General features: G+C 47.1%; 1 protein-coding gene across 3 annotated transcripts in view; it reads right to left on the bottom strand.

The window, feature by feature from the left end:
* Positions 1 to 1,403: 1,403 nt before the first annotated feature.
* Positions 1,404 to 11,729, bottom strand: part of LOC117949706 (bromodomain-containing protein 1-like) — a 15,981-nt gene continuing 5,655 nt past the window's right edge. Inside the window, exons 3-12 of one of the 3 annotated variants that reach the window (XM_034880222.1) lie at positions 11,544 to 11,700; positions 10,722 to 10,850; positions 9,857 to 9,985; positions 8,802 to 9,114; positions 6,708 to 7,460; positions 6,417 to 6,543; positions 5,308 to 5,438; positions 4,065 to 4,159; positions 3,592 to 3,746; positions 1,404 to 1,920 (exon numbers count right to left, since the gene is read on the bottom strand). In XM_034880222.1, the coding sequence (XP_034736113.1) occupies positions 1,725 to 1,920; positions 3,592 to 3,746; positions 4,065 to 4,159; positions 5,308 to 5,438; positions 6,417 to 6,543; positions 6,708 to 7,460; positions 8,802 to 9,114; positions 9,857 to 9,985; positions 10,722 to 10,850; positions 11,544 to 11,700 (2,185 nt within the window). In that variant the 3' untranslated portion in view covers positions 1,404 to 1,724. The remainder of the gene's footprint in view (positions 1,921 to 3,591; positions 3,747 to 4,064; positions 4,160 to 5,307; positions 5,439 to 6,416; positions 6,544 to 6,707; positions 7,461 to 8,801; positions 9,115 to 9,856; positions 9,986 to 10,721; positions 10,851 to 11,543; positions 11,701 to 11,729) is intronic. The other 2 variants (XM_034880224.1, XM_034880223.1) reach the window with 2 other exon arrangements.

Genomic DNA, 11,729 nt, shown 5'->3' with positions numbered 1-11,729 from the left:
TACACACGACATCCACATCCAGAGGGGCCAAACTAAACAGGAAGTCTACCCATTGCTACCCTGCCAAAATAAAACAACACTATCACCTCACCGCTCAGATTTAATGCTATAAATCCCCAAAATAAAAACACAGAAAACAGAAGAAGAGGAAGGGCCTCTACATGTGGCCCCTCGTCTGCCCGCAGTACTTCTTACAATACTCTCTCTCTCTATAAAGTAATGCATATACATTGTCTGCTTTACAATAAATTAGTACAGGCACATTCTCTCCTCTCCTACAGCCGACTCCGATCAGATGGAAAAAGGTGATTCTGTGACGTTTTCTAGAGGCCTTGAACTCATCACAGCACACAAAGAAAAAGGCTAAACACCTGGAAAAACTGTAAAAAACTACAAAAAAAAAACCTTAGTGGGAAAGTTGTGGGCAGCAGATTTTTTTTGGTTTCGGTGTGAATGATGCACTTTAGGCATTTTATACTTTTGAGAGCATCTATATAGATATTTATATAAATATTTAAAAATGAAGGAGAAAAGTAGTCCAGTAAAAACATTCAGGTAAAAAAAAAAAAAAAAATTGCAAACACACAAAATCCATTAATGCCAAAGACGAGAAATCTGGAAGCTTGAAACTGAATAACTTACAAAAACCTTAAAAAAAACAGGAGGAGCTGAAATAAAAAGGTTTGTTACAGTATGCATGTTATGTTTTGTCTCTGTGTAGAGATAGCACCAGCAGAAACACCACCGACACCGCCGGCAGAGACACCGTCACCTCCGACGGAAACACCGACACCGCCGGCAGAAACACCACCGCCGGCAGAGACACCTCCGACGGAAACACCGACACCGCCGGCAGAAACACCACCGACGACTCCGTCACCCCCGGCAGAGACCACACCGACGACACCGCCGGAAGAGACCACACCGCCGGCAGAGACACCGTCACCTCCGACGGAAACATCGACACCGCCGGCGGAAACACCACCGCCGGCAGAGACACCTCCGACGGAAACGTCGACACCGCCGGCGGAAACACCACCGACGACACCGCCGGCAGAGACACCGCCGGCAGAAACACAACCGACGACTCAGTCACCGCCGGCAGAGACACCGTCACCTCCGACCGTATAAATATGAACAACCAAATGTACCAACAAAAAAGAGACGAGAACCAACCGAGGGAGTGAATAAATTAGTGTCGGCCTGTACAGGATATTTACAGGAGCTGCTGCAGGCGCCGCGCCGCAGCTGATGGACCTTTCCGTGGCAGTGGCATGGCTGCAGCAGTCTTGCAGCACATTTTTAAAGAGGTCAGAGGTCAAACTCCGACACATTCGACAGGTTTTTAGACCTGTGATTTTTCGGTCCTCACAGCCCGGGTTTATATAGATTATTATTTTTTTTCTCTTTCGACTTCTTGCACCCGCTAACCGAGTCGTTTTCGTTGCATAGCTCTTTGACAAAAACAGGATGGACGTCACAAGCTACAATTTTTCGGACAAGGGGGAGAAGGAGGACAAATGTGTGGGGGGGTGTGTGTTTGGGGGGGGGGGGGTCCGGTTCCAGTTTTGCAGGAAATGGTAACCATGACAAGTATGTGTGTTTGTTGTGCGTATAAAGAAGTAGAAACTGAGCGTCTCTGTTGTGATGGTTTTCAAAACAAAAAGCTAAGAGAGGGGAGATGGACGATTGGGGGATTACATAGTTTTGGGGGGGTGGGGGGGTCAGTTTGTGACGGCGAGACCGGCGCTCAGCTCCGGCCCTCCGCCGCCGGTGACACAGTTCAGGTGGTTCGTGGCTCGGTCGAAGGCGAGCCGCACAGCTTTTCGGACGCAGGAGGAGCGAGCCTCCGTCAGCTTGAGCTTGTCGAGCGACTGGTTGACCCCGAAGGGCGCCATCTTGGATCTAGGAAGCCATTGCCTGAGGAGAGAGGAAACGAGAGGTCAGCGTGACGACACGAGTGAACTGTTGCGTTCTGCTGACTCGAGGGAACGCTGCCTCCACACCTGCAACCTTTTTAAAAAGAAATCTCATCTCTTCTAACAAGAAACTTGAGCTCGAATTATGTCATTCATGCACTTTATTATTATTAAGTACCTCGGCCAAGGCTGTTTTTTTGTCTGTTTTGTCAGCAGGATTACAGATTCCCAAGAAACGCGGTGGAAGGTATGGAGCGTGGGTCGGGAACCCCTTCGCCTTTGGATCACATCCCAGGATGGATCCAGATTTTTATTAACCTTGTGAGAGCTGCCGGGGGATTCATGTGGCGTCTGATTAATTGGAAAAATTACTTTCCGACTGGGCACACAACACATTACCTCTAAAACATGGGGCCTAAAAGCCTTTGATTTATTTTTAGACCATTTGTAAGTCTTTTTGGGGGGGGGGGGGGGGGGGGGGGGTCAACAAAGGGCCGCAGGTCTGAGTCAAACCCTGGCCCTCTGGGTCAAAGAGTACACATAGTCGCCCCTTTGTTTTATTTTGCTGTTTTTAATGTTCCTATTTATTTCATCACTTGTAAATCACACACTTGTAATATGAAATTATGCGACAGTGTTATTATATAAAATGTCAGAGATGTCAATACAAATGCTCCCGTAAAATGTGAGCTGATCATTTATAACGACATGTATGACTACGATGCGTTGCTTTCCCCAGGTGACTCTGGTCATGTGACTCACCGTGTCGGTGCATTAAAGGAGCGAGTTGATTGGCCAGACTTATCTCTGAAGCCCCCGACACACCGCCCAGACTTCCTGCAGGCTTTCTATACCACGCTAGAAGGGCTTGAACAAAAGGTAACCAAGGTAACCACGGCATTACATCCACACAAAACGTGGCACAGAGTCGACGGTGGAACTTCAGATATTACCACAAAGTAATGAAACACGTGTGGCAGGGCACCTTTAAGAGTCAGGTGTCATGTGTTTGGGTGTTTTCTTGGAAGCTGATCTACATTTTACCAGTTATTAGTATAAAAAATAATCACTGTCCTGGGGGGATTCTAGGACCAGGACTTTGGGAGGGGGGGCTCAGCCCTTAATGACAATGTGACACAGATACACTGGCTTGCAAAAGAGTCCCCCCCGTGCTAAATCGGTAATTTAACGGGATAAAAATGAATATGTATGTATTATTCCAACAATATAAGATAAATTCAAAATATTGAACATGTGAAAAAAGACAAGTCCCTTTATGGACTACCAGAATCTAAGGAAATGATGATGAGGTGTAAACACTAAATATAACTTTTCTTGACTGTTTCTTTGAACCGTTAATTATTTGCCCTCGACAAGTTTGCATACTCTAACTTAAAGCACTGAAAATGATTCATTTGGTTTTTTTTAGGGGGGCTGAGATGAAATTTAGAGGGGCTTGAGCGCCCCTGAACAGGGTCTAAAATCACCCATGAGCCTTTTATCACCTTGAAAAAGTAATGTAAGAGGACCAGTCTGAGCAGGATCCATGCATTCATCTCTAGTCTTTTCTCTTTTCAGGTTTTTGGTTATCAGAATGTGTCCAAATGCAGCTGCCAGAGTTTTAACAAAGCCTCTTATTATTTATTTAATAGTGAGTCGGTGAGTTCCTCACCAGCTGCGCTTGCTGTCGAAGAAGTGGACGAGGAAGAGTTTCTCTGCGGACCTGAACTGCATCCGCTCTCCGGCTCTGAGAACGTCCGGCGGCGGGTGGGGAAGCTCCGCCCCGCTGTGCTGACGCCCCGTCCTCCGCGCTCTGGGGTCCATGATCTGGGGGGGGCGGGATAGAGCGGGATGGAGACTCAGTGAAGCTGCCTCCTCACAGTAACTGGGTCGGCCAGGCAGCCGCAGAGCAAAGAAACAGCACTCAAGCATGCACGGTTGATTGGAGCCGGAAACGCTCTGAGCGAAGCCGCTGAACACACACACGCACAAACACACACACACACACACACGCAGTCCACGATCGGCCAGCTAGAAGCTCCCGCATGGCTGTGTGAACACAAAACACAAGCTACAGCACGCACGATGGCAGAAGGGGCTGATGGGTGATGAGACATAGAGAGGGACCAGCACTCACTCACTCACCAGGGCGGGGTAGGAGGGGTATCCACTACATTTAGCCCAAACTAGTTTAAGAGGCTCCAGAACAAATGGACAAGCAGCCGAGGGCTTCCACACCTCTACAGGAACAACGATAAGTAAGTTATCAAGTATTCAACTCAACTCAACACAACCAGTCTACACACACACCACAGGACCCACACACACACACAATTTAGTTTTTGGTTTCTTTAAGCAATTTAAGAGATTCCCGATTAGTCACCAGAGTTTTTCCATAACATGGTACCTGCTCCACTCTATTCTCCTTTATGGTTTCTATTCTCCTTTATTGAAATATAGTAGATTGCTTTCCTGTCGATCGTCTAATCCTTTAGTTGACTGATGGTCGCAGAAAGAAGCTCCAGTGTGCAGCGCTGAGGTTTTTGGCCATTTGTTCCAACAAATTCATCATAGTGAGCCTTCTTCTCTCTCGTGGATCACGTAGCGTCAATTTCAGGACTCTTAACCACCCAGTTAGACGTTTATTCATATCTTACATCTATCTATCTATCATAACTTTGACTTTATCAACTTATTAGTTGAATGGGGAACTTTTTAGCATTTTAATTGAGCTTTCTGAAATGTCAGATTTAGGTGCTTTTAAACAACTTTGCATATGTTCTGCTATGTATTTTGTGTTTTAATGTTCCACCTGGTCGCCATTTCATCTGATGATACCACCCGTTTATTACCAGTCGGATCTCAGTAAGAACAATAGTTTTATGCTTTAAACCAAAGGTAATCGGCACAGCAGCTTAAAGTCAAATGGATTGGAAAGTGTTTGAGTGGCCATGACGGGAGCTAATAATTCACAGAACCCACAGAAAATAACGGACGTCCCTTTCACTTCCTCCTTGTCAATCCTAGGCTTCCTGTTTCTGGACTCTTTGCACATTTACCACTTCCTTTACAGCTAAACAACCCCGCGTCTTTTAAGTCTCTGCTGACACCCCGGACTTCAGTGTGTGAGTCGCTGGCTTTTGGTAAAATTCAAATTTTAAGATTTTTTTTAAGACTTTGAATGAAGGATCTACTGCACTGCTTTTTGGGGTCACACAGGTGGAACAGCAAAAAGAAACTAAGTGATGTCAGAAAGAAATAAACAAAGTTTTTTTTTTTTTTGTAGGTTTAGTAAACTGGCAGACAGACAGCGTCGACCAATCGAAGCGTGCCATGCAGGTTCATGCACATTCATCCGATGACGCTGAGCCGACGCGGCTCTGCTCACCTGGGGAGATCTTTGCAGCTTTGGGGGACTCTCCGTTCTCGATGCAGGCCATCAGGGCGCTTCTGTCGTCCACGGTGCTGCGGCGAGCCGCCGGCGACCGCCCTTTCCCGCCTTTAGACACGATGACGGTGCTGAGAGAGACCAGAGGAAAGCGGGATGAGGAAAATGCTCTTTTAAAATCAGTCAAAGGACGAAGTTTGGACTAAATGCTGACGAGGGTGGATTAGGTCTCTGCTGCAATCTTCTGCAATTTGCTTTTTTTTATCAAAAAGTGCGCTACTTTGGCTCAGCTTCAGCTCTGTAAGCAGTCTGCAACGCTAACACTTGCTAACTGTTAGCATGTTCAGACTTCAGGAAGCTATTTTTATTGACTGTTCTGTTCAAAGTTTCAGTCTGACCCCTCAAAGAATGACACACTTCTCTAATTATGAGATAGATAGACGGATAGATAAAGCTGTTTTAACACATACAGCCAATTCCCTTCTCGTTCCTCCCCTTAAAAGTTCAATTTATATTAACTTACAGGCCGGCTACGTTGCAGCTGTAACTACTCGCCCAACCAATGAAATCGGCTACACCAGGCACAAGAGCAGAGCGTGTATAAGCGCCACAGCAATCAGCTCTACAAGCGTAAAAATAGTCTTCTCTTTCCATATATATATGTTCTTTTACACAGAACCGGATTCTAATAACGTTCATTATGTATTTCAATTTAAACTACTGATACACAGGAAACGACTGCATGGCCGTAAGCGAGCAAATATGCAGTTTTACTTTGAGAATTTCTGTTGTTACTTCTTGTTTCCGGTCACCTGCGTCCTCTGATAACAGCTGACAGAAGACGGCTGTTTTCACAGCGCTACGCCGGCTTCGAAACACCGAAGAAACAAACAACCCCAAAGCAAAAGCTCTCTGTCTCGCCTGTGGTTCACAAATACGAATATATGTCGTGTACATTATTGTTTTTAATTATTCAGCGACACCACCCTGTTATTGGTTTTAATGACAACTACTAATCTGCATCGGCTGACCCCTAGAATGGTTTGTTGGTGTAGTGGATTTTATTTTTCAGTGATACTGGAACTCCGGATGTCTGCCCCTGAACTCACCTCGCGCTGCAGAGGACGCTTCCGCTGGAAGAGATGCTGGACTCGGACGCACAGCGGCGGCGAGGCTCCAACAGGCGAGGAGGCGGCGAGAGTTCCTCCTCCTCCACCACGAAACCGTTTGCTATTCCTGAAGGAAACAGGAAACGTGTCACAGTGTAGAATAGCGTCATGGGCACAACGGTACTCTGATAAATGATTTCTTTAACATTTAAGTTCATGTTTTGTCACTAGGGGGGATTTATTAACTTATTTATATTGTTGATGTAACACGGAAAACCCCCGAGTCTTTACCTGTGCCGAGGCGCTTTATCGGCGACTCCTCGTCCTCCTCGCCGTCGGCACTGCTGCTGCGTGTCCGTTTCTTCGGCAGGAGCAGCGTCTCCAGTCGAGGGATCACCACTGACAGGAAGGTTTTGGTGCCCAGCGGCGGCGGCGGCGACACGGCGGACGCCTCCTGGGTCTTGGGTGGCTTCTGGGGGCTGGCGCTCTTGGACTTGCGGAAGAGAACGTTGTTCCGTCGATTGCAGGTGGCCGAGGCTTCGGTGTGGACGTCGCCGTTGGGGAGCAGCGGGTCCGGCGTGTGCCCGTTGGTCGCGGGCGCTGAGGTAGATGTGTCGGTGGCGCCGCCGAGCACAGGAGCGTGTTCCGTGCTGGGTTTGGCGGCCTGTAGAGGCGGCGGCTCTGAGGCACCGAGCTGCGACAGTGAGGTTAGCAGCTCTAACGTCGGCGGAGGTAAAGGCTTCTCCTCCTCCTCCGGTGGCGTGCAGGGCTCCGCCAGGGGTTCGGGTAGTGGTTTCTGCTCTGACTTGGCGGGAGGCGAGCTTGGCTCCGCCGGGGCGGGGGCGGGTGGCGGCGTCCGGAGGGACTTCTTCAGGCTCATCTCGCTGCGGACCTCCATGATGGTCTTTTTGAGCAGTTTGAGCCTCTTGCTGCGGGACGGGCTGTGCTTCATGGCCGTGCTCAGGTCCAGCTTCTCCAGTAGCGCCTTGAGCTGATCCTCCAGGGGGGTCAGCCGGCGGTAGGCGGGGGTCAGCAGCCGGTCCACTGAGAGACAGACGGTGACATCATCAGTCATTACAACCCTGCAGCACTACTACAGCTGAGCTGGCTCCCAAATTTAAAGTTGCCAGTGCCCGTAACCGGTTAATTTTGGCTTTACTTTGGTACAGTGGGAGGAAGCAGAGACACGTTGCCCATCTTTATATGAAGTCTGATATAATCAGACAAATATGGTGTGGTGGGTGGGGGACTACAACAGGCCTCAGTATTATACTGTGTTCTATTATCGATCTATTATTAACGATCCGACTCGAACCTTGGATATCGGATTTCTTGCCGTGTACACGAAGGTTGTCAGAGTTCGGAAATCCGAGGAAAGGGGGCGCGTTGCTAGGCAACGTCTGACTTTCTAGCCGTAACGCAGACTCCCATAAAAAGAACGCTGCGTTTGAGTTGCACGATATTGCGATAAAGCGCCCACACAATGTTCATAATTGTATTTTGAGGTCGTACCCGAATAAGTTTACATGGTTTCATTTTTTTTTTTTTATTAAACCCTTATTTTTGTTGTATTGCAGATGGCTGCATGCTAGAGCTAGCATACTACTGTTAGCCACCTCGTCTCGGCCAATCACGCGCAGTACCACCATGTGGCACATGTTGCATAGTGCATTAGCTGGAGCAACATCTGTTTGCTTAAAGCTAAAGTACCTCCACGCTGGTGAGGAAGCAGTCATTTTGGCTGCTAACGTTTCCATCTCCATCATTTCTCCGTCTCCCTGAGTCACTCGTGTTCTTACTTTTCTGTCCCTTCTTTCCTTTCGCTCCAGACACTTGCTTCGCCGGCCACACTCTCTTTCTGTCCTTGTGCTGCTCTCGCTGTCTCTATCTCCGGCTTTACTCACGCTGTGGAAGGCTGCACCATGACAGGGCACTGGCCAATGAAATGTACGGGCTCTGAATGGATCACAACACAGCCACTGGTGCATCTCTCCACAACATAAAAGAGTTATTGCATGCTTTTCGGTACATTTGTGATAGTGGTATTGCACGAGATAAGGCAAAAACAATATGGAGTCAATATATCGTGCACCCCAACTCTATATAGGGGCTTTTAGCTTGACGTTTTTATACTGCTTTCATTCTCCGTTGATTAATTCCACATCTAATTTCTTAATTATTCCAGATGTTGTCTTCTCAATAAAATATATTACAAAATTAAAAAAAGGAGCCCAAACATGTTGACGCAAATTCTTTCAAACTGGTTCTGACCAGCAGTCCAGAAACATAAAGATTCAGTTTGAAACGCTGGACAACGTATCAAACAAATCTTGCAGTTTTGATTTGATCGTCGACACCATGTTTCTTAAGGATCACTCGACTTACCGTCCTCCCAGGTGAAGGGGGGTGGCGTCTCCAGTTTTGGGGCTTCGGGCAGATGCAGCCCGCTGGGGAAGTCGAAGCCGATTCGCTCGGCCTCTCTGCGGGCCCGGCGCAGGATGGCCCCCCCGTGGTCCTGCATCCGCTGGGCTGCCTTGTAGAAGAACGTTTCCTTGGCGTTGTACTTCATGCAGTTGAAGATGATGAGGTCGAAGTCTGCCTCAAACTCCTCCAGGCTCCGGTACTCGTGAGCGTCGATGCGCTTCCTCATGGTGGAGAAGTCCATGGGGTTCTTGATGTGGTCCAGGTAGTCCGCAACCTGCCGGAGACGGACCGGACATAGTTTCTCATTTAGAATTAAACGGCACCACGTGCTGGGTCAGGTGGTCGTTAGCTAGCACTCTCAACACCTCCGTTGGTTGTTTCCCAATAAAAAGTCTACCCCTGCTCCCACATTAAAACACAGGCAGCAAGTCATGTGTTCAAATCCACATAAGCTTCATCTTTAAGCAGAAAATAACCACTACCAACAACTAGGTCTGCTCAATCACAATTCTATCAATCGCAAAAGGGACTAGCGGAAAATCCAAAATGGCAATGGGGTGCAATATTATTATTTATAAAATATGTGTCAAACCATTCTGAATTAAGTATCGTGGTGCTGCAGAGACGGCCCGGCCTACAGATTGTATCCTACAGACTAGATCCTGGCAACAACAAAAATCACTCTAATCTTTAATTTTAAATGAAAATGAGAATAATACAAAAATGATCATTCCCTCCAATCTCGCAATTTGATATTTTGCTTTTGTTGTGCAGCCCTATTAGCGACTTGTGGTTTTAGTAGATGATGAGTAATAGGTAAAAAAACATATAGATGATGCACATTGAACATTTTTCCTGGACATTTTGGTCTATTTAATTACTTTCCCAGACTATTGAACGTAGATCCCCTTAAATACCAGATGTAGTAACCCTGGCTGCTGACCGTTATGGGACCATAGCATGCGACAGCGTAACTGATGGACAGTAAAGCAGATTGTTAATAAATGGTGGCAGACCTCCTTGGTGTTGACGGGCTGAGCGAAGATGCTGTACTGGTCCTTCTCCTGCAGCTGGCTGAGCACGGCTCTCAGCAGGATGTTGAAGGGGGTCAGCTGGACCTCCAGCGCCGACTGCTGCAGCTTCATCTGACAGGAGAACATGCACACAGAGTCAAACCGTGTCCCTTTCTCTGAGGGGGGTCCCTGAGGTCAGTGTTGATTAAATATTCATTCATCAGAATCACTTATAATCAAAAAAGATTCTGATGAATGATTATTTTAAAAATGGACTGTCAACCATGTTATGGCAGTTGCTGTTGCGTAGATTGTACGCCCTAAGCAGAAAATAAAACGTCACACACAATTCTGCAGATGTTTATTCTGGATCACTGTTAGGTACGTCTGCAGCGAAACCCAGCAGGTTCCATTTAGGTCTGAGAAATCGGGGAGGATCCCTGTGCCACGATGGATAAATTACAGGAGTTTCCCTGCCATTATAAGTCTTAGGTGCAGCAACTAAGCTGAATGAATGCAAAAAGTGACAAAAACAGTGAAGAAAGAATCTACCAAAGATTTTTATCAGATCTAATGATTGTAGTTGAACTTCCTTAGAAAGTTTTGTCTTTAACTTATGTAATACCCAAGTCTTCCGCAGACCTAGGGAAAACATTGCATACTTATTTAAGCTGATCAAATGTGGACAACATACCTTTTTACTAAAAAAAAAAAAAAAAAACTGTCTTATAGATGCAGGCAGGTGGTTGGATATTAAAAAGACATCCAGACAGGAAACCCTTTCATTGTTATCTGCGGGTACTTTGATTTCAAATGAAAGCTTTGAGCGGAAGAAACGGGGAAGCAGTGAACGATGAAGAGACTCTACCTCCTCTCTCTTCAGCTTCTCTCTCTTCCTGATGAGCTCCAGCAGCAGGCGCGCTCGCTCCAGGTCGTGGCGGAGGCGGTGCCACTCTTTCAGCTGCTCCTTTAGCGCCTTGTTCGACTCGGCGCGGTCCTGCGGAGAACACACAGACTTCAAGTCAGTAAAGTGGGCCAATAAAGATAGGATATGGGGGGGGGGGAGAAAAAGATTCATGAGACAAGAAGCTAACGTTAGCGAACGCTGCGGTCCCTCTGCCTCCCCGCTGCAGGAGACGCTGTAATCCTCCGACACGCTGTATTAAAGTTGGCTACTGTTTTAAACCTGTTTTCCAGGTTAGTGGGGGTGCATACCGCTCAAAACCACCATGAAAAACGGAGCTAGTAATGTACATTTAGTGGTTTTGTTTTGTTGATAAACTGTGTAAAATGAGCGGAGACGTTAAATCCCCGGCTTCAGGTTACGGTGCCGTCTATTTGCTGGATGGGTTCAAGGTAATGGCGGTAGCTAACATTTGCAGGTAAGCCCGTTGACAGCGGCGTTATTATTCATATTTTTCATTAATGACTGATGTGATGTAAGATGCTATTTTCAGGTAATGTTAATATGACGTTCAACACACGTGATGGGCATTCTTTTTTTGGAAAACAATTAGTTTTGAGAAATGTCTGATGATATATTGTCTCTAGATGTGTATCATTTAACTTTTTTTTGCCAAAGAAGGAAAAGAAACGCAATGTACCATGAAAGAATCAAACCGGGACAAAGACATATCGTCCCGGTCCAACTAAAAGATACTGTTCCACTGAGAGTGTCGGCAGCACTGACCATGGGCTTGACTTTTGGAGGATGGGGGTTGGCCTGCAGCCGGCGGATCAGCGGCACGCTGTTCCTCGACTGCCTCTTCTGCACCCAGTAGCTCAGCACCCGCTCCACAAACACACGCTTCCTCTGAACCGCCACCTGGTTCAGGATGGTGTCAAAACTGATCCACAGGGGAGGGGGGGGGGGGGG

The sequence above is a fragment of the Etheostoma cragini genome, chromosome 8 (assembly GCF_013103735.1).
Source record: "Etheostoma cragini isolate CJK2018 chromosome 8, CSU_Ecrag_1.0, whole genome shotgun sequence".
NCBI lineage: Eukaryota > Metazoa > Chordata > Actinopteri > Perciformes > Percidae > Etheostoma > Etheostoma cragini.
This window is presented reverse-complemented; position numbering and strand designations above follow the sequence as displayed.